The 27,703-nt window shown below is 40.5% G+C and overlaps 1 protein-coding gene across 1 annotated transcript; it reads right to left on the reverse strand.

Moving 5' to 3' along the window:
• Positions 1 to 27,657, reverse strand: FMO2 (flavin containing dimethylaniline monoxygenase 2). Its single transcript, XM_047077328.1, has 8 exons — positions 27,523 to 27,657; positions 13,641 to 13,829; positions 11,150 to 11,312; positions 8,753 to 8,895; positions 8,233 to 8,438; positions 3,927 to 4,282; positions 1,367 to 1,439; positions 1 to 352 (listed from the first exon to the last, which is right to left on the reverse strand). Exons 1-8 carry the CDS (start codon positions 27,652 to 27,654, stop codon positions 1 to 3), a joined length of 1,614 nt encoding a protein of 537 aa, XP_046933284.1. The 5' UTR covers positions 27,655 to 27,657.
• Positions 27,658 to 27,703: the final 46 nt, after the last annotated feature.

Genomic DNA, 27,703 nt, shown 5'->3' on the forward strand with positions numbered 1-27,703 from the left:
TTAGAACCACTGAAGCTGGAAAAAAAAGGCCATAGAAATAGCAAGAAGCCCCAGGATTTTCAACAGGAAGGAAACTAGGAAATTAGATGAGGTTGTTAGTGCCCGTGTCTTTAAAGGCTTCAGTATCCTCTTTTTCTGAGTGACAATGGCACTTCTGGCTCCCTTCCACTGCCCAGGCCCAGTGAGCCGGTACTGGTAGGAGTTGCAGGGTCCGAAATAGAGCTTCATGGCCAGTTTGGGATCTTTTAGCAGGAGAGACAGGAGGTCTGGCTTCGCACCTATCTCTGAAGCGAGCTCATCCAAGTAGTTGATGTAATCGGTCTGCAGTGTCTGACTCTGACTCTTTCCAAACCTTAATGAAGAACGTAGAAAGGGCAGATTCACAAAATGTTATAAGTCACATAAGAACAGTAGGTGTTCGAGGGCTGTTGAAAGAAAGAAGGGCTGAGTGAATGAATCAATGAGTTTTGAATAAATCGCCAGTGGAAGGTGTGAGCTTATCTCATTAGAAGGCCCAGATCTCAGATTGAGAGTAGGCCGTGAAAGAAATAGTCATGAATTCATGGCAGTTCTGGGGATGTGGCGAGGTTTAAAACCAGGATTATTACTTGGTATTTAGTGAGTAGCTTCAATTCTCCAGGCAAGTACAAATTAATCAAGATTGCTGCAAAGATTCATGAGCGAATGCAGATGAAATCCGAGCTCAGTGTCTTGCACAGAAAAGATACTTAATATTTACCTGCTAAATTATGAAAGTACTTGGCACTGTGGCTGGAACGTAATAGATGCTCAGTAAATGTTAGATTAATTAGAATTTAATCATGAGAAAACCCCTATATATGAGGCCCCCAAGTCAACTGTCCAAGGGTGCTTGATCACTACTGAACCCCATTCTACCGTATCACAAAGTATGCTTCTTTGAACTTTCGCTTCACATCAACTCCTTTTATAATTTAGTTTGATAGGACATCCCCCAGCCATCCTTCCAGAGACAGTCAGGCCATTGTCACCATCACTGCCCCATCCAATCTCCTCTCCAACCACAGAGAGCGGGCAGCCTGAGAAGATACGGAATTGAACACAGGCATCACACAAAGCCGGATAAAATTAAGTCCAGGAAAAATGTCCTGATTTGGTAACACTTGTAGCTTTACATAGTTGGTTCTTAAACTAATATGTATAAGAATCACCTAGGGAGAACATAAAAATACAGGTTTCTAGTCTCATCTGGAGGTTCTGATTCAGTTGGTCTGGGTTGTGACCCAGGAAATGTTTAAGAAACAGCTAGGTGGTTCTTGTGGGTAGTCAGATCACTATGCTTTGAGAAACACTGCTCTGTGTAAAGAATTAGAAAAAAAATTCTTACAGATCTATTCTTTTTTCATTCCTCTTGAGAGTGTCCGCCATCATAGTCTTCTCTGAGGGCAAGGTACACAAGCCTAGAAATAAAAGGCTGGTTTGAGTAGTGGGTTTGGTTCAGTATCCTTGCTTTATCTAGTACTTGATTCCCACCATTAACCTCTGACCCCTGTTACGCCAGTCAGGGCTGCTGTGTTGTTGAACTTTGGGGTGTGCTGCCCATAAGGGGAGCATGGGCTACTGTGTGAACTCTGAGGTGGAGGCGGTAAGAGAAGTGGCTGGAGAAGGAAGGTGAGCCTGAAGAGCTGGAAGCCACGCCAGGTGTCTTGAGCTGTATCCTGAAGGTGATAGGAAGCCATGGGAGGATTTTCTGCAGGTGGTGACAAGATCAGATTTGCCTTTTGGAAAGATTCTTCTAGCTGCTGAATTTTGGAAAACGGGCTCCAGGGAAGTGAGTTTAGTGGCCGCGAGACCAGTTAAGAGGCTGTTGAAGTAAGCCTGGTGGAGGTAAGGTCGAGCAGTGGGGACAGAGAAAGTAGATTGATGTAGGAGTTATCACTACATGCTTGTGATTACATGTCTGTCCACGGGTGTTCTCGGGCATGTTGAAATGGTCAGTCTCCCCTGGATATGGCTGGTCATCAGACATACCAGAGTCAACGAGTCCATAACCAAGCGTGTCATTAAAGCCCTCCTGGTCAGACTTACATCTTCTTCCACACGTCCTCTCTCTTCCCTTCTTCTTCTTCTGTCCTCTCTATTCATAGCTCTGCTGTCCCCCCAGTTCCCATGCTAGAGATCTGAAAGTCATCTGTGATTCCTGTTTCTCTCTCTGATTTTCTGCATTCAGCTGATCGTTATGTCCTGCAGATTTTATCCCTAATTATTTCTCACATTTCTATCACCTTCACTACTTTCTCTGTGCCTGGCTCAGCTGCATCATGTTTCAGTAGAGACTTGCAGACCAGCCTTCTCACTGGTCTCCAAGACCTCATTCTTTTCTCCTTTCAAATCTATGTTCCACACTAATGCTGAACTAATCTATTGAAAATGTAAATCTGATAATGTCTCTTCTTTGCTTATAACCTCTCATTGGGTCCTCTGGCTGCAAAGCTTTCTAAAATCGAGATTCTAGGTCCTCAAGCCAGACTTAATCAGGGTCCCCAAGGGTCCACCAGATGATTTTTATGTGTAGCCAGATTTGGAAAGCGCTGACCTAAGTTTTGTATTGTAACCTTCTTAGCATGCCTTACAAAGGCTCCTGTGTCCTGGCCCCTTCTCCAGAAAGAATAATCTCTCACCCCTCTCTGCGTCATGTGTCAGGTTCTGGGAACAACAGACAGCTTATAATTCTCCACATCCATCATGCCTCTGTGCTTTGGCTCAAGTGATTCCCTTTTTTGCACCTGAGAAACCTGGTCATCTAGGAAGTTTTCCTTGACCACATGCCCTCCTTTACCCCACTCTGCTGCTGCTAAGCATCCTTTCTCTTCTTCCTATACCCTCCATGCATTCTTCTACCAAAGCATTTTTCTTAGTATGTGGAAATGATCTGTTTAAATTTCTCTCTAGGGTTGCCTGGGTGGCTCAATTGAGCATCTGACTCTTCATTTCAGCTCAGTCATGATCCCAGGATCATGGGATCAATGGACTTCATGCTGAGCACTGAGCCTGCTTAAGATTCTCTCTCCCACTGCCCCTCTCCCCCACTTGTGTGTGCTCTCTCTCTCTCAAATAAAAAAAAAATTTCTCTCTATTCCACCAGGTTCCAGCACAAGGCTAGGTATTCAATGAGTTTTGGTTGAGCTGAATTTGAACCCCTGGGGTCAGGGAGGAATGCAAAAGGCTGTACAGATACTTAGACAGAAAACTTTCAATAGCTTTATGACTTTGTAAGGACCTGTGAGGTTGAGTTTCTTAACATATTAAGGGCTGGGGCACCTGGGTGGCTCAGTTGGTTGAGCTTCTGACTTCGGTTCAGGTCATGATCTCACGGTTTGTGGTTCGAGCCCCACGTCAGACTCTGTGCTGACAGCTCAGAGCCTGGAGCCTGCTTTAGATTCTGTGTCTCCCTCTCTCTCTGCCCCTCCCCTGATCACACTCTGTCTCACTCTCTCTCTCAAAAATAAACAAACATTAAAAAAAATTTAAAAAAACATACTAAGGGTTAATTTGGAGTTAATGCAGAAAGGCCCTGGGTTTCTGGATTTGCATGTATTCAGAGGAATTTATAAACATCATCTAGGTAAAACTGGGAGTCATAGATCTTTTTTTTCTCAACTATTCTCTCATGATTCCAGGAAAGGATAGTATGTACTTAGCTTTATGACAATTGAAATTTTATGAACTTTCTAATATTTTAAAAGGATGATTGCAGACATTTAGTATTATTTTATCTCTGTATTTGCTACTTTGAAAATTCTCCACTAACTTTTTAGGATGTTAATCTCACGAGAGCAGCCCAAGTTTGGCCACATTCTTACTGGCAACCTCTGTGTCTAAACTTACTATTGAGCAAGCTCCATCAGGTGTAAAACCCTTCGCCCCTCATTTGGCCCCTCACGTACCTTTGAAAACTCTGGTTGCCCAACGAGCTTGAAGTTCAACAGTTGGGAAAATGGAGCCTAGGGGCTGGATGAAACCAATGCATGCCAGAGTTGACTTCTCCAGGTGAGGAGGGAACATGTACTTATACAGTGAGACCGTATTATCCTTTACTTTAACAAGTGACTCTTCCAGGAAGGGAAAAGAGAAAGTATATCCCGTTGCAAAGACAATGACATCAATATCCTCCTCCACTGTTCCATCTTCAAAGATGGCGGAAGTTTCTGTGAGCTCTATCACTCTTGATTTCACCTTGATGGCTCCATAGAGTATACGACTTGGAAGATCATCATTTACTACAGGTTCTTTCATGAGATGTCTGAAACACCCAGAAGAAAATACTTAGAAGGAACATTTAATAAGGAGTCCTGGAACTCTCTTGATATTTTATGGGGTTGGGCTCTTTGAATGAGGTTTCTCAAATATCCACAAAACTTTCTTTCTTTTTTTTTTTTTAAAGAGAGAGAGAGAGGAGGGGGAGGGGCAGAGGGCGAGGAAGTGAAAGAATCTGAAGCAGGCGCCACACCCAGCACAGAACCCTATGTGGGTTTGGATCTCACAACTGTGAGATCACCATCTGAGCCAAAATCAAGAGTGAGACGCTCAACTGACTGGGCCACCCAGGTGCCCCTATCCATAAATCTTTCTAACTTAACTAGTTGGTCTACCCCGAACCTTACTATCTTGATAACTTTATTCTTATATCACAAATCTCTCCCTCAACAAAGAAGGGAAGGCATGTAAGTGATGTGGGTAAAAGACATTTCAAAAGAGGAGGCATTCCCAAGGACTTAACCAAAATACCAGGGTCAGTCCCTGAATATTCCAGTCATGATTATCCCATTGATATTTTCACTATTGTTTTATGTTATCTGCCTTTAATTATCATGCTGTTCCATTTAATCTCTATCTGATCATAAAGTAAGAAAGGAGAATTTAGTTAAATCCCCATTCGTTTTGAAACTTTATTAAGGGATTAGTATTACAATTAATGTATAAACTGAAGTTTGGGAATATTTGTTCATCCCAAATATCCACGGAGTCTCTGTATGTGATAGCATAGGTGATAAAGTCTGGTTGTATTTCCAGAATTCCTTTTTGTAGATTTGAGAAACATATTTTTAATATAAGAAAATACATGCTACATGCATTAGATATCAGAGCTGAGCAGTCATATGGTGTTTGTTAAAAGATTCCGAAGCTCTTGTGTTTTGTGTATATATATATATTTTTACGTAAGCTTCACACCCAGCATGGAGCCCAATGCAGGGCTGGAACTCACAACCCTGAGATTAAAATCAGAGCTGAGATCAAGAGCTGGATGTGGGGCACCTGGATGACTCAGTCGGTTGTGAGTTCGAGCCCCATGTCAGGCTCTCTGCTGTTAGCACAGAACCTGCTTCATATCCTCTGTCCCCCTCCCTATTTGCCCCTCCCCTTCTTGTACTCTCTCTCTGTCTCTCTCAAATAAATAAACTTAAAAAAAAAAAGAATTGGGTACTTAACCAACAGAGCCACCCAGGCACCCTCTGTTTTTGTATTTTTTTTAAAGGGAAGGAGCCCGCTATCACTAAAGAAAAACAAACATTCATAATGTTTGCTTGTGTTTATAAGATCAGCGATATATAACTTCGAGCTCAATAGAGATTTATTTTTTGGCAAAGAGATAGTGAATATGTTCTCAAAAGCCACTCATAGGAAGAACCCTTATGGTGAACAGAGTTAGCAAAGCATTAGTTCACATGGAGAATTTGGGACACATGTCCCACTACACCCTTCTGAAAGGAAGGTCACAATCTCTTAGAGAAGCCTTTTCCAAGGCAACTGATGGGATGGGAGAAGATATTTGCAAATGACATATCGGATAAAGGGTTAGTATCCAAAATCTACAAAGAACTTATCAAACTTAACAGCCAAAAAACCAAATAATCCAGTGAAGAAATGGGAAGAAGGCACAGATACTTTTCAAAGAAGACATCCAAATGGCTAACAAACACATGAAAAGATGTTCAACATCACTCATCATCAGAGAAATACAAATCAAAACCACGATGAGATACCACCTCACACCTGTCAGAATGGCTAAAATTAACAACTCAGGAAACAACAGATGTTGGCAAGGATGTGGAGAAAGAGGAACCCTTTTGCACTGCTGGTGGGAATGCAAACTGGTGCAGCCACTCTGGAAAACAGTTTGGAGTTTCCTCAAAAGATTAAAAATAGAACTACCCTATAATCCAACAATTGAACTGCTAGGTATTTATCCAAAGGATACAAAAACGTTGATTCAAAGGGGCACATGCACCACAATGTTTATAGCAGTGCTATCAACAATAGCCAAATTATGGAAGGAGCCCAAATGTCCATTGACTCATGAATGGATAAGGAAGATGTGGTATACATACAGAATGGAATATTACTCAACAATCAGAAAGAATGAAATCTTGCCATTTGCAACAATGTGGATGGAACTAGAATGTATTATGCTAAGTGAAATAAGTCAGCCAGAGAAAGAAAAATATCATATGATTTCACTTATATGTGGAATTTAAGAAAGAAAACAGATGAACATAGGGGAAGGGAAAGAAAAGATAAAAACAGAGAGGGAGGCAAACCATGAGAGACTCTTAGATACAGAGACCAAAGGGAGGATTGCTGTAGGAGCGGTGGGTGGGTGGGAGGATGGGCTCAATGGGAGATGGGCCTTAAGGAGGGCACTTGTTGGGATGAGCACTGGGTGTTACATGTAAGAGGTGAATCACTGAAGTTTACTCCTGAAAACAAAAAAAGAAAAAAAAAAGATAATTAAGGTAAAATGAGATCATAAGGGTGGGGCCCTGATCCAATAGGATTAGAGACCTCATAAGAAGAGGCATTAAAGAACCAGCTCTCTTTCTCTCCCCCTCACTTGAGCACACAGTGAGGAGGCAGCTGTCTGCCAGACAGGAAGAATGCTCTCACCAGAAACCGAATCTGCTGGCACCTTGATCTTAGACTTCCCAGCCTCCAGTACTATGAGAAATAAATGTCTGTGGTTCAGACCAAACCAACCAAACAAACAAAAGCCAACAAACAACAACAACAACAACAAAAGCAGCCTTTTCCAATGTTGGACAGCTCTGGGTATTAGGAGGTTCTTCCTATGATCCTAGTTCTGCTTTCTGAAGCAGCTCTTAATATTTCCTTTTCTTTTTTTAATTTATTATCCAAGTATAATTAACATACAGTGTTATATTAGTTTCAGATGTGTAATACTGCGATTCAACAATTGTACACATTTCTCGGTGCTCATCAAGATAAGTGTACTCTTAATCTCTTTGGTCTATTACATCCATCCCACCACTCACCTCCCCTCTGGCAACCACCAGTTTGTTCTCTGCATTCAAGAGTCTATTTTTTTTTTTTTTTTGGTTTTTCTTTCTTAAATTCCACACCTGGGTGAAATCGTATGGTATTTTTCTTTCTCTGACTAACTTATTTCATTTAGCATTATAGTCTCTAGGTCCATCCATGCTGTTGCAAATGCCAAGATTTCATTCTTTTTTATGGCCGAGTAATCCAATTAAAAATTGGCAGAAGACCCGAAAGATGTTTTTCCAAAAAAAGACATAGATGGCCAACAGCTGCATGAAAAGATGCTCAACATCACTAATCATAAGACACATTAGAACCTCAATGAGATATCATTTTATACCTGTCAGAATGACTAAAATAAAAAACACAAGAAATACTAAGTGTTGGCGAGAATGTGGAGAAAAAGGAACCCTAATACAGTGTTGGTGGGAATGCAAATTGGTGCAGCCATGGTGGAAAACAGTATGGAATTTCCTCAAAAAATTAAAAATAAAATTACCATGTGATCCAGTAATTCCACTACTGGGTATTTGCCCAAAGAAATGAAAACACTAATTTGAAAAAAAAATATATGCACCCAATGTTCATTGCAGTATTATTCACAATAGCCAAAATATGGAAGCAACCTAATTGTCCATTGACAGATGAATGGATACAAAAGATGTGGTATACGTACACAATGGAATATTACTCAACCATAAAAAAGTTCATAATATTTTCTATTTCATCTCTTTATTTACTTTTTAAAAGGTATGCAGCACAAATTTGGAATTCAAATCCTGGAATGTCTATAATACCCATACTGTTAGGTTGTAGTTTGAAATGCTGTGTTAGCAATTTGGCTCTTTACCAAGAGGCACCTCTAACACCCTTGCTTATCAATGAGTATAACATGAAAAAGCAAAATGACTTTACTTGTTTTGAGGCTGAAGGCCATAATTTGCATGGTTGAACCACCGATTCATCTGCTGTTCCATCATCCATTTTCGAATTATTTTGAATCGTGATAGGACATTTCGGAGCATGGAGATAAACCGGGTGTGCAACACCATGTCCCAGGGATAGCCATCTTCGGAGATACGGCTCATGACCCAGGAACCATGTCTGGTGCTGATAAAAACCTGGTAAGCAAAAAGGAATGCTGTTGAAATCAGGGCATTGTCCCTTCTGGGAGGAATCTACTGTGTAGGTGATATATCACATATATGGCTCAGAGAAGAAGACTTACTCTGGGTTACATGGCTGATTAATGGCAGGGCTGGGAGGTAAACCTTGGCTTCCTGACTACCAGGTTTTTTTTTACGATACCGCACTGTAGGAACCAACTAACCAACCAATTAATGAGTAATGGAGCTTTTTGGTTACGTGGCTGGGGTTTTCCAATATGTCCCTCCTCCCTTCCTCCATGGTACAAGATAAGCAGAGAGCATCCCACCTGAGCAGCCTTCTTACTCAGCTCAACGGCAATATCTGAGGCCGAGTTTCCTAGTCCAATCACCAGGATGTGTTTCCCTTCAAATCCCTCTGGATGCTTGTACTGGCGGCTATGGAAATACTGGCCTTTGAACTTCTCAATACCTTCAGGGGAAGAAGAGAGAAATCCATGAACCACGTACATTTCAGTAAAAGTGCATTTTCAGCTTTTCTTTTCTGGGGTCAGTTATTTATTTTACCTCTTCCCCTCTTAGGGGAGTTGCAATGGCAAGACCGATTGGCAGACTCAAAGAATTAAGTATAGAAGAAATGCTAGCATATGGCACAGGACCAAAAGAGTTGATTTCAGAGGCTGCAGCTTATATATTTATTAGAGAATAAACAAATGGCTTCAATGAATACAGCAGAGTTGGATGCTGGCTTCTCACTACCCATTATCCTATTTTTTTGTTTGTTTATTTTTTTATTTTTGAGAAGGAGAGAGGGAGAAAGAGAGAGCAGGGTAGGGGCAGAGAGAGGGTGACAGAGAATCCCAAGCAGGCTTTGCACTGTCAGTGCAGTCTGATGCAGGGCTCAAATCCATGAACAGTGAGATCATGACCTGAGTCAGAGTCAGACGCTCAATCGACTGAGCCATCCCTATCCTATTTTGGATTGTATAGTGATACTTTAATATCACTTAACACATGTATTCTTTTAAATGTTATTTGACATATTGTGAAGTGCTATTATTGTAGTTGTGTAATAATTAGAATAATATTTATCATTCTTATTTTGCAAAAGCAAACAAAAACGAAAATAAACTAAAAACAGGCACCTAGAAATTGAAGGATGCTTCCTACATTGCGGTAAGTCAGTAACTCACTGGACAAACCTTTTTGAAGACAAGCCTCTCTCTGTCTTTCCCAGGAAAATATGACTTTATTAAAGTATTTGTCTTTGACCGTGGGTTGCTTGAAAGAACCTTTAGATCATTAGTTTTCAAAGTGTGGTCCTTTGGCCAGCATCATTAGCTGGAACCTGGAAACTTGTTGGAAATGCAAATTCTCAGCCTCATGACACCGTATCTACTGAGTTGGAAATACCAGAGGTGGAGCCTAGCAAGTTGTGGTTTTAAAAGCCCACCAGGTGATTCTGTTTGCTTTGGGGTAGAAGATCTTATGCCTGGCTGTATATTAAAATCACTTGAGCAACCCTTAATTGATCTAGGCCTACCTTATATCATTTGAACTTTTGGGGGTCATTAGGATGTTAGAAACTCCACAGGTGGTTTGAGTGTGAGGTCTGGACTGTGAACCACTGTATTAGACATTCCCCCGAGGGCCTTGAGAAGGAAGTATGCTCTCTGAGAGAAGGGCCTGTGAGGTACCAGGAGAGATGGATGTGGGGTTCCATTGGCTACATCCCTCTCCTTCACTCTCTCTGTGTCCATCAGTGTCCTGTAGGAGCACTTATTGCCAGGAAATCTCCTCAATATCCCTGTCTGTAGGCATGGCTCTGAGGAAAAGTCTCCAAGGATATAACAGAGTCACAGGGTTTGGTAGGCCAGATAAAGGCCAAGGTAGGCACATGGATATAAGGGCCTTGCCAATGGAGAACCAATCTGGGTGAAAGTTCTCTGAAATCCCAGGGAAGATTTAGTGACTTTGGAGGAAGTTGGCCGAAGTCCCTGTGTCATGAAGACCCAAAGAGGTCAATGGGAACAAAGATGGCGTGTGGAGCTTTTCATCTTTCTGGCTCTATCCAGATCTTAATATTATGTCCCGTTGCAGTAGCTAATTTTGCCTGTCAATCCAATCTGCATATAAAATACCTGGACACTGTAGGGCAGCCAAATTCATCACCTCGAAATGAGCCTCCTTGGCATGTGAGTTATTTTAAGCTAGTAATTTTTAAGGAACAGAAGCCTCCTTAAAACAGAAAAACCTTTGACTTCCCCCGACTGCCTAAAAGAATTTAGACAGAGGACCTGCTCCTGGGAGGGAGCTGTCACTGTCGATAACTACAGTATAATATGAACTAGGGGAGGTAGACAGGGAGGAACTTAGCAAGGTCTGTTTGTTAAACTTCCTCTCTGTGTCCCATTGTTTTTGGATGGGCCATCAAACAGAAGGCTTTTTCACCTTCCTGTGAACTGACTTCCTTCCCTTTGAAGCCCTTAACCCGTGCCCCCTTCTCTTTAGCTCAGAATGGCACACAAGCCTCAATTGCCTGACTGCCTGTGGGCCTCATGTTCTTACGGAGTCTCTATATGCATAATTAAATTAAACTTTTTCCTCTTAGTCTGTCTTGTCAATTTAACTCTGAGACTAGCCAAAAGAATGTGGAAGGGTCGAGGAAAATTTTTCTTCCCCAACAGGACCTACTCCAAAAAGCTGGGAATCCCCGCAGGCCTCACCTGGAAAGGAGTCCAGTGGGATGTGAGGGAGGATGTGATGGCCGCTGCAAACCATAACCGCGTCAAAGACGGCGCTTTGCTTCTTGCCGTTGCTCTCAGTGACAACCTCCCATTGGCCGGAGGACGAGAAATCTGGGTGTTTTCTCACACTGAGGACGGTTGTCTTGAACGAACACAGAGAAGGCATCATTGAGCGTTCCTCTGGCATAACAGGGGCTTCATTCAGTAGTACCCTGGGAGTGGGGATGGGCAGACTCCATCTCGGTTCCATTTGAATCCATTTCAACTCACTGAAGACAGAGACTGCGAAGCGTCCCCTTCTCATTCTTATTTGGCAGGGAGCTACCAAGGATATGGTACTTTGTGCAAGAGGCCTGACTCAGCAGTGAGAACCTGTCTGTTAAGGACTGAATAAGGACTTGAGAGAGACAGACAAGTTCTGGGCAAGATACAAAACACATGTTTATTATTCAAGTGATCGCACAGTCAGTATTGATTAAGAAATTTTATGTGTCCACCTCTGTGCAGAATCTGTGCTAGAGAAGACATCTCATGTGAAGCACTTTGCATGGTGCCTGGCACATTGTCAGCATCCCATGAGTGGTAGCTGTTCATATTAATTATTTTTAAAACAGAGTACATCATGTTAGCAATATAGTTCATGATCTCATTTGGATGAAATAATTTATGTTCATTAATTTTTTAATAGGAAATCCTTTTTTTAAGTTTCTTTTTGAGAGAGAGAGAGAGAGAGAGAGAGAGAGAGAGAGAGAGAGAGAATCCCTAGCAGGTTCTGCACCGTCGGCACAGAGCCTGATGTGGGGTTTGAACTTACAGGCCATGAGATCATGACATGAGCTGAAATCAAGAGTCAGATGCTTAACCCAACTGAGCCACTCAGTCACCCCCATTAATTTTTTTTTTTAATGTAGCTCACTGGAGGTCTATGAATTTGTAAATGCACATAAAGGTTATACATCTTTGGTGTTTAAGAAACAATGTCAAGTGGAAACAAAGTTTTTCTTACTTCTAGAGTCATGGCATGCTTCTCTTGCTTACAAATATTTGAGTCCCATACGCCTGCTTTTCAAATTTTCAGATATTTAAAAAAACGCTGGGTTGGCAATTTTTGAAGCTGTGCCAATTAAGAAAATATATAGACTATTAGTATAAAGTTTGCTAACGTATTATAAAATGTCTGGGCATTGTTGGCTATGAGAAAAGATTTCAGATTTGCAGTTTAAGGTAGTATATTAGCTAAAGCACTGTGGGTTATTGCTACTAAAAATGTGCTTTGGGAACTAACACCTTCAGTGCAACTCAGGAGGCTATTAGAAATGCAACAGAGCTTTTATAGATCGAGTGGAGCCCTAATATCTTATGACTTGTACCAAGAGACTAATAATGGAAATGAGTGTCCCTAACCCCTCTCTAATCTCCAGGAATCCAACAGCAGTAATGCAATAAACAAAAGAAACAGCTCCCTTGCAACTTTAACATGACCTTTCAAAGAACACATAACACAAATGATATCATAAGAGGGCAATATATCTGTTAAATAAATTGATAGTCAAATGGGCAAAGACCTATTAAAGCTTCTGGTACAAAAAAATCTGTTATTCATAGGATGGTTCTGCCAGGCATTGGGGAAAACTACATCAGATACATTTTCATGGTAGTTACAAATATAGATTTCCACCACAATCAGCTACTATAAATTAATAGAATGCAAACCTGGAACAAAAATGAAATTACTGAGAAAATGAGATTTTTTTTCTTGTGTTACAAGAAAATAATCTCACTCACAGTTATTTATCCAGAGGTATAATTTAATTTTATTTCCTAACCACAGTTACTAGTTTTCAGAGTGTAGGTTATTGATAAAAATCCAGCATGTATATTGAGAATATTGTTCTTGTTGATTATTTGTTTTTGAGGGAGCACAGGAAAGGTGGTTCTAATTGTATCTAAAAATGATCCAACCAGCCTTATGTTGCCAGAGAATGTGCCATGCCTCCCCAACCCCCGCCCCCGCAAAAGACCAAAAATAGTTTCTACAGGCTTATGAAATGAATGGAGAGCTGTGAGTTTATTTCATACGTCTTTCTCAGCAATTCCATTTCTACAGAGAAGATCCAAAAATGAAATAGCAGTTTGATTTTCTTCTTCTATTCTTTCAAGGGAAATGAGGCTAGGAGTCTGCAGGGGTTATAGATATTAGCTTAAGTGCAGTTTCATGGTCAATATCATCATTATTCAAATCCTTAGTTTTAACAGGTGATTTTCCTCTTCTGCTAATGTGCATGTAATCTATAATATCGGGGTTAGTGACACTACCTTTTGGGCTTTCTATCTTGCTCTTATCTTTCAGCAAAGAATTGGATTGAAATGTTTTGTTTTCTTCACTTTTTCTTAGTTACCAGAGTAACTTCTCTATTTAAATGTGAGCTGAACCCATGTGGAGAAAGCCATTCCCCCCAAAATACAATACCTGGAACTGAATATATTTTAGAAGATCAAACTTTCTGGCAAAAATCCTGAAATATTCCAGGAGCTTAGAATTGTGCAGGAAGTTTGGAAAGTCTTCAGGCATTGGAAAGTCACTGAAACAGGACATTTCTTTGCTGGTGTTGCTGATGACAGATTGATAGATACTCGCTCGGCCATCTTCAACATTTTCCTAAAGAAGAAAATTAAAAAAAAGTGATAATCATGTTGTGTTTAAAACGATCCCTTGGTGTTTTACTCTTTTTCCGAGTCTAACCCTTGGGTTATGTGATGGTCTTTCACTGCTGTAGAGGGACTACAGTGTCTGGGTGCTGAGGTGCGGCTTATATGTTCCATCATCCCGTGTGAGAGGGCCTCATTGGGGTCCTCCAATGTTGTTCACTGGAGGGGCTATTGCCCCTGGTGGATAGGAGGTGGGGACAACCCTCGTTTTGGCACATTGCAGGATATTGGGCACCTCTCTACCTGCTTAATGCCAGCCATTGTGACAATTAGCCCCATTCCGGAACTCCCTCTGGAGAGCCTATCTCCACCTTCCACCTCTTTAGGAACCAACAAACTCTGGGATACTGGTGAGGAAGTATTCTGGAGAATTGTACCTAAAATGAATACTTCTGGGAGCAGGTAGTTTTCACATCTTAGTTTGAATGCCCCACTTTCATTTTACGCTTTATGGAAACCAACCTTCCTCAAGTGCTAAAAGTGAACAGCATTAGCATCCATCACATCTTCGACTTGAATCTAAATCTTAGCCACTATACTTTGGTAAAACCGCAGACAGCACATGCTATGGTTGAGTTTATAGTTTCCTCTAAGCGCTGTGCATACTGATAATGTTCTTTATGTTAAATTATGTACGAGCTAAGTGTGGTGATTCAATGTCCCTGAAATCGGCATGTTATCAAAGAGGGTTGCTCAAGAAAATTTAAATGGTGCCACCCAGGAACTCCTCAATTAATGCTTCTGCAGACTAAGGCATAATTCAGGCAAACAGTAGTTGTTATTATGATGCAACGTTAGGGTGCAATGTAATGAAATGGAAAAGTTGCAGGAACTCGTGAATTAATTGGAATAGATTACTCAGTGATACAGAAACAGCACTCTGTCGTTTCCACAGAATAGTAAATAAAGGAAAGTAAATATTGAACTCTAATCCTGCCACCATAATAACTCAGTTGTGCATGTTTCTCTCTCATCATTATTCATGAAGAATTGTTACTTTCCTGCCAAACCTTTAGATCCAGCCTCCTTAAATCTTTGGCAGCACTGAAAGAGGCAGCCTGGACTAGCTGAAGGAATCTGGTTGTTGGAGTTAGACACGGCTTTGAATCTGTCTCTCTTTAGGCTGTGTGGCCCGGACCAGTCAGTGCAGTGAGGTTCAGTCTTCTCATCTATAAAATGGGCAGCTACTGGATGCTCAACAGTGTTGTTATTGTCTGTGTTATTAAGGAAGCTACAAGCTTCAGCAAAGCTGTTGGTTAAAACTCCCCATTCACCGCAGTACATGAAAGGTAGCTTTTCTAGCAGCAAGATAACCGACACAGGCACACTCACCATCACACCTGAGTTTTCTGCACAAGAGGTTGGATTTGATTTCAAAGACTTAAAGAGAATAAACTGTGGGACCTTTCCTCTTTTATCAGCAAAGCTCTTTATATGCATTGGGCCTCACTGTGTCCTAATTTCAGGATTATCAGTACGAATATGAGTTACCAAAGCTAAAACAATGTGCTCAGATCATGTCATTTAGGAGTGGTATGTAGAATATTTGCTAACTAAGTCTATGTTTTGAGGATCCATCTCCCTCATGCATTCCTTCTATCTCTCCTCATCCATCCATCCATCCATCCATCCATTCATGCCTACTATAGGTCAGGAGCCAAATGCCTTTTTGAATGTGAACAATGTGTTTACCTTTCCTAGTCTGGAATCAAGGCTCAGATTGTACCGTTATTTCAGTTTCAAATGGCTTGATAAAAGCTAGTCAGTTTAGGGTCAGCCAGCTTTCTAGGTGATTACAGTTTGGTGTGATGTTAACTGTATGTAAGTGCTTGAATGTCAAGGGAGTTTGCATTAGAATATGAAGTGGTTTCTGCCTCATACACAAGGATACAACGACCCTGAACTCTGGATCAATAAATCATTTTAATTTTCAAACACTAGCTTCAAATTGTATACGACTAGGGTCAAACTGATATTTCTGGATGTTTCAGTGTGGTCAAGTACAATGTCCTTGGTAAGACTAAATGTCTGACTTTCTTATCCAGCCAAATTCTCGAACTTGGAAATGTAGTTGACCCTTGAACAACATAGGTTTGAACTGCATGGCTCCATTTATACGTAGGTGTTTTATAGTACAGTACTTATGATTTTCTTAATAATCTTTTCTTTAGCTTGCTTTAGTGTAAGGATATAGTATATAATACATACAACATACAAGATATGTGTTAATCGACTGTTTATGTTATCAGTAAGGCTTCTGGTCAATAGTAGGCTATTAGTAGTTATGTTCTAGGGCAGCCAAAAAATTTGTTTTAAAGTTTATTTATTTATTTTAAGGGAGACTGTGTATACTGGAGGGGCAGAGAGAGGAGAGAAGGAGAATCCCGAGTAGGCTCTGCACTGTCAGTGCAAGGAGCCTGATGTGGGGCTTGAACTCAAACCCGTGAGATCATAAGCTGAGCCAAAATCAAGAGTGGGATGCTTAACTGACTGAGCCACCTAGGTGCCTCAAAGGAGGAGCCAAAATTTATACACCGATTTTTGACTATGTGGGAGTCAGTGCCCCAATCCCCATGATGTTCAAGGGTCAACTGTATTTCATGAAGCAAAGAGATACCAATTATTTTTTCCTCAAGATCAGATAATTTTATAAGTGGCACAGAGGAAATGTGAGAGCTCTGAAGTCAAACTGGATTGATGGCCTGATTCTACCACCTTTAATGGCTTTTTATCCATGGGCAAGTTACGTAAGTCAGTTTCCTCATTTTCTCCTGTAAAATGGGGTTCATTAATAATTCCAACACTGATCAATTGTTATCAGGCTGAGATTAGGTAAAGTGCTTAGCACAATGCCTGTCTCTAAATAAGTGCCCAACACATGTCTGCCTCGATTGTTATTATTATAGGTCATGAGGATTAATTTTACTAAACTAGTCATAGTTTGACTAGTTTGACTCTTGAAAAAGCTAAACTAAGATTGTTATAGTGTAGCCAACATGCTGGTTTTTTCATGTGCCAATACAGTGGCTTTCAAATGTGGTTGGCTCCTCCGTCAGGTCAATTTTAAGGGGCTCTGGAGTCATGAGAAGGACTGCTTGTGATGTCTGAACCACTACAGAAGTTTCAGAGCCAGGGCAAGACTCTCCTCTGGGAGTTCTACTGGTGTCAGCAATTGTCAGCAATCGATGAGCACATCACAAGTTTTTCCCTGAAGATCAAGTAATAATCTTTATTATGGTTGATTGGTATACAGCTGTTAAAAAAAAAAGCTTTGTTTCTATGTTGGCTTCCTCCTGTGTTGGCTGAGGCAGATGTCTATGTGTTTAGACGAATCTGGGTAAAACCCTTTGCTGATGGTTGAGAAGGGAGAATGATTCTTATTAATAAACAAATAACATATCAAGTATCTCTCCTGTCCACAGGCCCTGAGCTTTGAGTTAGGGACTAAATGCAAACAGGACACAGAGTTTCTGTCTCCAGGGAGCTTGTTATTACATTGAATAAAAAGGCATTTGGTGGCACAAAAACAGACAATCAGATCAATGGAACAGAATAGAGAACCCAGAAATGGACCCACAAACGTATGGCCAACTAATAATCTTGGACAAAGCAGGAAAGAATATCCAGTGGAATAAAGACAGTCTCTTCAGCAAGTGGTGCTGGGAAAACTGGACAGCAACATGCAGAAAAATGAACCTGGACCACTTTCTTAAACCATACACAAAAATAAACTCAAAATGGATGAAAGACCTAAACATAAGACAGGAAGCCATCAAAATCCTGGAGGAGAAAGTGGCAAAAACCTCTCTGACCTCTGCCGCAGCAACTTCTTACTCAACACATCTCCGGAGGCAAGGGAAACAAAAGCAAAAATGAACTACGGGGATCTCATCAAAATAAAAAGTGAAGGAAACAATCAGCAAAACTAAAAGGCAATCAATAAAGAACTTATGAAACTCAACACCCAAAAAACAAATAATCCAGTGAAGAAATGGGCAAAAGACATGAATAGACACTTCTCCAAAGAAGACATTCAGATGGCCAGCCAACACATGAAAAGATGCTCAACTTCACTCATCATCAGGGAAAAAGAAGTTAAAACCACAATGAGATACCACCTCACACCTGTCAGAGTGGGTAACATTAACAAGTCAGGCAATAACAGATGTTGGCGAGGATGCAGAGAAAGAGAATCTCTTTGGCACTGCTGGTGGGAATGCAAACTGGTACAGCCACTATGGAAAACAGTATGGAGGTTCCTCAAAAAATTAAAAATAGAATTACCCTATGACCCAGCAATTGCACTATTAGGTATTTATCCAAAGGACACAGGTGTGGTGTTTCGAAGGGGCACATGCACCGCAATGTTTATAGCAGTGCTATTGACAATAGTCAAAGTATGGCAAGAGCCCAAGTGTCCATCAACAGATGAATGGATAAAGAAGATGTGGCATATATATACAATGGAGTAGTAGTCGGCAATCAAAAAGAATAAAATCTTGCCATTTGCAACTACATGGATGGAACTAGAGGGTATTATGCTAATTGAATTAGAGAAAGACAAATATCATATGACTTCACTCATATGAGGACTTTAATATATACAAAACAGATGCACATAGGGGAAGGGAAGCAAAAATAACACAAAAACAGGGAGGGGGACAAAACATGAGAGACTCTTAAATATAGGGAGCAGAAGGTTGCTGGATAGGTTGTGAGGGGACGATGGGCTAAATGGGTAAGGACATTAAGAAATCTCCTCAAATCATTGTTGCACTATATGCCAACTTTATATATATATAAAGGCATTTGGGCTCTGAGGATGGAAGAATGGAGACAGAATAAGATGAGAAGCTTTCCTCTCAGCCAAGACAAAGACAGGGAGACACAGCTTTCAAAACATATAAATGTAACTCATATTTATTTAAAATAGAAATAGTACCTAAAAATGATATTTAAGCACAAATACTGATAGTCTGAATTTCCTAGCAGATAGAATTTGCTACAACTTACCTGTTTAAGAGGAATGGTCATATGATAAAGTATTTTCCTAATGTAGAATTTTCTGAATGTCAGAAGACTATATAGCAAAATAAAATTAGTTCAGAGAGCACTGATTTAGAATTTATGATATTTTGATCATAGATTAGACTGAAGTTTATCTTCCACTGTGTAAGAATAAAAAGGTTGCAAAAACTAAGTTTAAGGAAGATTATAATGGTAATATTTAACCTACTAAAGGGAGCAAACTTATACAGTGAAAATAGATTCAACTTATTATAAATGTGAGTTACAAACACTTATAAATTAGTCATTTTCATTGTGATACATTAGCATATTGACCTCGACCAGTAAATATTTGTTCTCTTGGCTAGTTGCTCTAAGCAGTTGGAAATAATAAAATTGTATTTCTTAAAAAATTTCTACCACTCTCCAAATTTTCACTCTTTCCGATGGAACTTATAGCTATCTGTTCCGTTGCTTGAAATAAGTACAACTGAAACTATTTTTATGTTCTACAGTTAGGGGAAAAATTGTGGTTCCCAAATGCCATTCATGGATTATTGCATGATAAGATTTCAGGAGAGCTTTGAAAAACATAAACTCTGAGCAGGTCTGGTTTGGGTCCATTCATGTGTATTTAAGACATGCTTCCCCAGCTGGGGTGCCTGGGTGGCTCAGTCCCTTAAGTGTTGGACTCTTGGTTTCTGCTAGGATCATGACCTCATGGTTTGTGAGTTGGAGCCCCAAATTGGGCTCTGTGCTGACAGCAAGGAGCCTGCTTGGGATTCCCTCCCTCTCTCTCTTCTCCCCTGCTCATGCTCTCTCTCTCCCTCTGTCTCAAAATAAATAAACTTATATAAAAAAAGTGCTCCCCAGCTGATTCTTATGCACATGAATGTTGGGAGCCACCATCTTTATTAGACCGCTACTGCATTCTGCTATCCCTCTATTAGGTTGGTACCTCCCTAGATCTCTGGCTTTGCTCACTGATAGTGACCCCCATTTAAACTCCCTGACTCCAATATCGCCTACTTTCTTTACTGCCTTCACGGTAAAAAGTATACTTGTTGGAATGGGACACACGTTCTTCGTGATGAGACCCTGACTATTCTCTCCAGCTTCATCAATTTCTATTCACCCACCTGCCTCCTTTGTTCTAGCTGCATCACGTGACTTTATCTTCTCTAAGCGTGTCAGGTTTCTCAAGCTCCTTTGCACATGCCATTTACTCTGCCTAGAACACTGCCTAGAACACAGGCCTGATCTCTGCTTATTGTCAAGACAAATGAAAGCATCTCGTCGTGTAGGAAGCTTGCCCTATTCTCTACTGCATGAGGTTCTGTGCTTTCCATAACACTTAGAGTAACGGCCCTTATAAAATTGCACTCTGATATGGATTTGCTTTAGTATTTCCTCTTCTGAACTATGAGCCCTTAGCCTGCAGGGACTGTGCATTTGTGCCTGTTTAGTACTGTGAAAATTAGTAACAGTAAACGTCACTAAAATGGAGTTGGGAAGTTTTGGCCCTACCACTCATAGTCAATTGCAGACCCAACAGGAAGAGATGGATTTGACCTTGCACATGGACACTACTTTATTCTTCCATTTGGAGGAAGAGACACTTTCCTCACCACCCCCCCCACCGCAACAGCTCAGCCAATGAGAAGCCACCATACCTCAAACCCCAAGTTTATTCCAATGGCCTTTTAGTTTATAACAGCCTTCCCAACTTACCGTTTTCTCCTCTAAAAAGCATTCCTTTACTTTGTTCCCTGGATTGCACACAGTTTTGCCACAGCTTGTTTGTCCCAGACTGCGATTCTCTTCTATTCCTCAATAAATCTGTCTTTTGCTGGTAAAATGACTGTCAGTTTTTAAGGTTAACGGTACCTAGTATATGCTGGAGACATGCATGGTGCAAGATGAGCTAATATGTTTGGTGAAAGAATGAAAGAATGAAAGAATATGTAATGTTAACTGGAAGCATTTTACCATCACTGCAAATAGGGCTTAATGATAGTAAAATGGACAGTCAGTGGTATAGTGGGAATGAGTACTTGGTTTTGCTAGTCGTACGCTGTAAACTTTTTTCCTTTCTTCACACGTAAACATTACTTTAAAAATATTGTGGCAAGTTAACCAATATATATCTTGAACTACTGGTGAACAGACTTAATTGAGACCCATCCATGGTATTTTATATTTCACTGCCTGGAGAGTTACAAATATCTAACATGTTAAATTTGGTTATTAATAAATTTGCATTAATTGGGCAGCAAGGTACAAAAACCTAAGTTATATTGAATTACGCTGCGATAGATTCTTGGGATAAGCTTACCTAAGAGAATGCCTGGAAGTAAAACAAAGGGAAGGCGGTTATCTCTTCTGGAGAGGAAATGGCTGTTCGTTCTAAACCAGCAAAGAGGAGCAGAGTTTGCCACCCTCGACTATGTCTGTTTGGCAGGGGGATTATTTTAAACTGGTTATTTTTTAAGAAACAGCAGACATAGGTACGCCTTGAAAACTGAGTAGAAGTTACCTTTCTGTGAGAGGTATTTACTTGCATAAGGGAAATCTCTTGCTTGCATAAGGGTGTCTCTCTCGCTGTGCCAAGATGAAGGGGATGAGTCAGTCTCTAGAAACTCCTATCAAAGAAGAAGGCAATGGCTTAAATCTACACAACAACCTCACTCTTACTGCTTTTCCTGGGTTACCTCCTGGAACTGACTCCCTACCCTCAACATCTTCTCATGTCTTTAGCTAAAGGTGGTCTTTAAGGTGATGGCCATTTCGGGGAGTTACTCAGTTTTCCTGAGTCTCTCCCAGGTATACAAGATATATACATGTTATTAAATATTTGTTTCTTTTCCCCCTGTTACTCTGTCATATAGCAATTAAATTATTAGACCTGTTACCCTGTCATAGATCAATTAAATTATTAGACCAGCCAAAGAACCTAGAAGGGAAGAAGGGAAAACTTTTCTGCCCCTACATTAGTCTTGTATAATGTTAAACTTCAAGTGCACAGAATGTGCTGTTAAAAAGAATAAGCCAATCGACACAAAAGAGAGTTTGTGGTGCACAGGAAAGATAGGAGTGCAGTATAGAGATAGATGGTGCCACATGGGAAGTTCCATTTGGTGATGTCCCAAGTGTCTGTTTCATATTTTTATCTTCCTATTTTTAACATTTAAGTCAAAAACATTGACGGAGACAAATACAGGTGATCAAATTTGCGTATACCCAAAGTAGAGAACCGAAAGAGCTGAGTAAGAATAGACAGAATTGAAATTTCAAATGAATATTTCTTGACCAAAGATAAAACCAACTAAATGCAGTTGGACATGCCCAAATGTGAACTCCTGTAAGTAGAATTAACAATTCAGTTTCAGGGGCACCTGGGTGGCTCAGTTGGTCGTGTGTCTGACTTCGGCTTAGGTCATGACCTCGCGGTTCGTGAGTTCAAGCCCCACGTCGGGCTCTGTGCTGACGGCTCAGAGCCTGGAGTCTGCTTTGGATTCTGTGTCTTCTTCTCTCTCTGCCCCTTTCCACTCATGATCTTTCTCTCTCTCTCTCTCTCAAAAATAAATAAACATAAAAAAAAAGACAATTCAGTTTCATAAGGGTAGAATAATAGTGACCTGGATCATCAGTGCTTCAAATAGAAAAGATCCAGAACTTTGATTGATCCTAAGCTCAGTATAAATGATTGGAGTTATGTGAGACAAAGCATGATGGAGAGCCCATATGTATTTAATCTCAATATTGTGGCTAGTTCTAAGATCTAACACCTACTATTTATTTAGTCACTATGGGAAAGCCACTTACCCTTGGTTTTCTTATATTTAAATTGAAATTAATAACAAATAATGTAGGAGAGTATTGTGAGTATAAAATGAGATAATCCCTATCAAAATAATTATATGAATGATAGCTTTAATTTTGCAAATGCAGAAAAAGCTAATGCAGCATTAAATTGTTTTAGCAAAGGTAGACCGTCCAGGCCTACTGAAACATAAGTCATGCTGGGCAATTGTTAGACCAATTGATTATAAATTCTTCAAGGGGATTTATCCCCATTGTCTAAAGCAGTGCCAAGCACCCCTTTGGTTCTGAAAAAATATATATGTTGGAAAAATAAATTGGTTTGGAATATTGGATCTTGTGTGAATCACATTTTAAGAGAGAAACTGGTATTTCAGATTGAATCTAGAGGAAGGATGGAGAGACATTTAGAGAGTATTATATGAAGATTAAAACAATTGAGTATTTGTAGCTGGGAAAAGATCTATTTATAACCAAATGTAAAACAAACAAACAAACAAAAATGCGATATATGTTGGTAACTTTCCTGTGAACGCTAGTATTAGGAACAATGAAGGAGGCAGAGAAGGTTAGTGGCTAAAGGCAGATCATGCTTTCCTCTCTTGACACCTCAGTAAGATTATTAAGTGTGAAGGCTCAGAATCTTATAGACCTTCATTTTTTGCCTTTCCCACTATCTATGTTCCCCTGGAGAAATTGTTCATTCCAAAACTCAGCTTCTTCTTGATATGTCCATGAGGATAATCATAATACCTACTGAAGGATCTCAGGACAGACCCTCTTCCCCCCAAAACGTGCCACTTGGGCATGTGGATTATTTTGAACTGAAGGCACTTGAGACCTTATGGGCTCAAGAGAAACTTTTGTCCTCCCTTTACCGTACACAAGAATCTAAACTGAGGGTCTTTCCCAGAATAAGGGTTATTAACAGAGATAAATTTTATGTGAGTGACCCATCTGAATGACAGAGCAAGCATCCATTCTTATTGCCGTGTGAAGGACATTCCTTTCCTTTAAAGTCCCAGAACCTACCCGCTTCTCCTTATTTTAGAATGACGTATATACCTCATTTTCCCTGTGTTTGGAATTTCTATGTCTATGTGGATTCCTCAGGAACATCTATTAACTTTGATTTTCTCCTGTTAGTTTGTCTTATGTCAATTTGATGCTTAGTCCAGTTAGAAGGACTTTTGAGGGGACAGGAATTCTTGCTCCCTGACACTGCTTTTTAGGAGTATTATGAAGAAAAAAAATAAGATGATGCATGGAAAGTACTTTTCCATTGCTGGAAAAGTGCTAAAAATAGGTTCATGACGCACCCCGCCCATGTTGCAAAGCTGCCACTAAGGGGTGCTAGAGAACCTTCTGGAAAAATCCAGCACCTTCTGAGCAGGGCATGGGGCAATGATTCTTAAATTTTGTTTTAACTTGTCAGCACTAAATATGTTAGGTGATCTTAGAAGGACTATGTGTAAATATAGAAATTAATGAATAAACTATTTTCAAAATTGATTCTTGATGGTAGAGTAGCGAAGAGGTGAAGCTTCCTCGGGAGTGGGTGCGGTAGCTCCCAGCATCCTTTTCGGTGCCTCCTCCCTTTGGCAATCAGTCTGTTGGTTATCAAGACCCTCACGCGGCCTCATTGGCCACTTGGGATATTTTGCATACTGTATATTTAACACTGCAGGGAGATTACTTGTCTTCTTTGGGTTGAGAAAATTGTTTGTTTCTCTATTGGACATAGTTTTGAGAGGTTTGAAATGTGATATTGTTAAAGGTTTCAGGAACTTATATACTTCACCATTTTATATCTAATGAGGTTTAATTAACTCAAATTTTAATCTAATTTTTCCTTTCTAACCCATCGGAAGGTATCTCTAATTCTGAAATGTTAAACACTGGCAACTGGGATTAGGACAGCAGGAAAAGTATTTGGGGGCAGGAAGAAACCTTCCTGGAATTCATCAAGTCATATTTTTTTTTAATTTTTTTTTTTTCAACGTTTATTTATTTTTGGGACAGAGAGAGACAGAGCATGAACGGGGGAGGGGCAGAGAGAGAGGGAGACACAGAATCGGAAACAGGCTCCAGGCTCTGAGCCATCAGCCCAGAGCCCGACGCGGGGCTCGAGATCAAGTCATATTTTTGACAGACCACGTAAAAATAACTCTTACGGCTTCTATCACCAAATTGATGATAGTCAAATAAGGGACATTTGGCTTTTTAATTTTTTTTAAAGTTTATTTTTTGTTTATTTTGAGAGAAAGAGAGAGAGAGAGAGAGAGAGCAAGCAGGGGAAGGGCAGAAAGAGTGGGAGACAGAATCCAAAGCAGGCTCTGCACCATCGACACAGAACAAGATGCAGGGCTTGAACTCATGAACCCATGAGATCATTACCTGAGCCAAAGTTAAGAGGCGATCACTTAACTGACTGAGCTGCCCAGGCACCCCTGGACATTTGGCTTTTAGATATTAAGTCCCAAATCAGGTAATAAGACACTGACAAATTTATATTTAATAATAAATTTGTTATAACTTCACATTTATTCTTTAGATTAAAAATCTCCCGGGGCGGGCACCCAAATGGAACCTAGAGTGAACCTAGAGTCAACAAAAATAATACATCTTTGGTTAAGACAGGAATGACCACCTTATTAGATCACGCTCTCAGGAAAAGCTATAATGTTTCTGGTCCCATTACCCTGGATCATGACCCTGGGATCATGACCTGAGCAAAATCAAGAGTCCGGAGCTCAACCAACTGAGCCAGCTGGGTGCCCCAGGAAAAGCTGTTTCTAATGACCAGTTGTTAGTAAGAAATGAATGTGATTCAAACTGTTTTTCCAGTTTCCTCTCTGCAAGTTACCTGTCCTATATAAGGATCAACATCTCCATCATTAGCTCTGATTATGTTTGCATAGTTGAATGAATAGATTTTTATTTGGTATTTGTGCAATTTGCTGGCTAAATTTGTCTCATCGTAAGATTCATTGGAGACTCCTGTTAAAAACAGATTCCCCTCCTCAGAAGATTTTGGTTTAATAAGTCTGGGTTGGTGTTAAGTATCTTTAAAAAACCCTCTAGGTATGCCTTATAGTCATACACATTTGAGAAGCCCCAGGTTAAAAAATCCACTTTGGCATAAAATTCAGTTTGAACTTGCAAAAAGCACATGTGCTAGATGTCTGTGCCTTCCCCCTAATTGGTCAGCTTGTAGGCAGAGCCCTTTTGATGGTCTCTGCTAATGTCAGAGTCTGCTTTTATTTAAAAAAAAAAATTTAACATTTATTTATTATTGAGAGACAGGGAGAGATGGAGCATGAGCATGGGAGGGGCAGATAGAGGAGGAGACACAGAATCGGAAGCAGGCTCCAGGCTCTGAGCTGTCAGCACAGAGCCCAACGTGGGGCTCGAACTCACAAACCGTGAGATCATGACCTGAGCTGAAGTCGGACGCTAAACCGGCTGAGACACCCAGGTGCCCCTATTTTTATTTATTTTTATTTGAGAGAGAGAGCGAGCAAGCCGGAAAGAGGGGCAGAGAGAGAGAGAGAGAGAGAGAGAGAGAGAGAGAGAGAATTTTAAGCAGGCTCCATGCTCAGCATGGAGCCAGGTGTGGAGCTTGATCCCATGACCCTGGGATCATGACCTGATCCAAAATCAAGAGTTGCTCGCTCAACTGACTGAGCCACCCAACTGCACCTTGGAGTCTGCTTTGAGTGTATTCAAACCTTTTGCTTCTGTTTAGAGTGTTCGCAACTGTTCACTCCCTCACTTAGATGCACCTGATACACAATCCTAAAGTTGTTGCACAAGAGTTCTGAGCTAGCACTTCTGTTTAAACTTTCTGAGAAAAAAAATGCAAGTTAGGGCATGGTTATAAGTAGGGGGCTAGCCTGTTTAGAAGTCATAGAACCTGGGTTTGAATGCCAATTCCAGCTATGTGACCATGATCAAGTTACTTAATCTCCCTCAGTTTCTGTTTGGTTGTCTGTAAAATATGTAGCTATTGGAGCTGACATTTATTGTGCTCTAATTTCTTTACATAAATTATCTCCCTTAATCTTCAAAACAGCACTGTGGAGTGATTACACTTTTATATTATTATCCCCATTATACAGCTGAGAAGGCTAAGACACAGGGATGCCAAGAGCTTGCTCAAAATCTCACACTGAGGAGGTGGCAAGCTAGTATTTAAAATCAAAACACTGTGGGAAGGGATAATTATGAATCTCTGCAGTTGTCTATCTATGTATCTGTTTAAATTTTATATAAATTCTGATGAATGGAGAGCATTATCAATATTTAGGTTTGGCTAATAGAATGAACTCAATGAATGTGTTTAATAATACCTTTAAAGCGTTTCCCAGAAGTTACCCTAGAGTGTCATCAGTAATGCTAAGCAAACAGACATGATTTGTCAGAGAAAAGGAAAGTCAGCACACTCTGAAAAAGCACTTGCTCAGTGTTTGGAATAGACGTGGCCTCTTGAAAAGAATTCCTGTCACTTGTATTTTGTAAAATGTCCTCCGACATTAGTATGTTGCTTTGAGAATCACTAGAATGTGGGCTGCGAGACAGTTGCAGGATCCATAAGAAAAGGTCCTTTATGTGCCTGGGTTGGCCATCTGGGTTAGGAGAGTCATGACCTGGGAGAGATGACAGCCTATTTCTATAGCTCCTGTGTAGCTGCATGAAATAGGTCTGATCAAAGTCGCTTAGGAGATCCCTCAACAAGGCCCCTCTGCAGCTGTGATTTACTCTGTGAAAGCAGTAGAGTCTGCTCAAGAGAAAAAAAAAAAGACGTCACTTACTTTGAACCTCCACAGCCCTCCAATATCTTCAGTCCGCTCAAAGCAAGTGGGTTCCAGTCCCTCATCCACACAGCACTTCAGTGAGACCAGGCCGCTGACTCCAGCTCCAATCACTGCCACCTTCTTTGCCATGGTCTCCTGTCGAGGAATTGATCAATCAATGCTGCTTCACTGGTAAGAG

This window comes from Lynx rufus, unplaced genomic scaffold (genome assembly GCF_022079265.1).
Source record: "Lynx rufus isolate CCGP_SWC_20201006 ecotype Redwood Valley unplaced genomic scaffold, mLynRuf1.p SCAF_15, whole genome shotgun sequence".
Taxonomy (NCBI): Eukaryota; Metazoa; Chordata; class Mammalia; order Carnivora; family Felidae; genus Lynx; species Lynx rufus.

Coding starts and splice junctions, on each gene's coding strand:
- FMO2 (XM_047077328.1), bottom strand. CDS start 27,654: ATGGCAAAGAAGGTGGCAGTGATTGGAGCTGGAGTCAGCGGCCTGGTC. Junction 8,439..8,752: donor TGAGTAAGAAGGCTGCTCAG/GTGGGATGCTCT, acceptor TTTGCTTACCAG/GTTTTTATCAGCACCAGACA. Junction 1,440..3,926: donor GGCAACCAGAGTTTTCAAAG/GTACGTGAGGGG, acceptor TTTTATTTCTAG/GCTTGTGTACCTTGCCCTCA.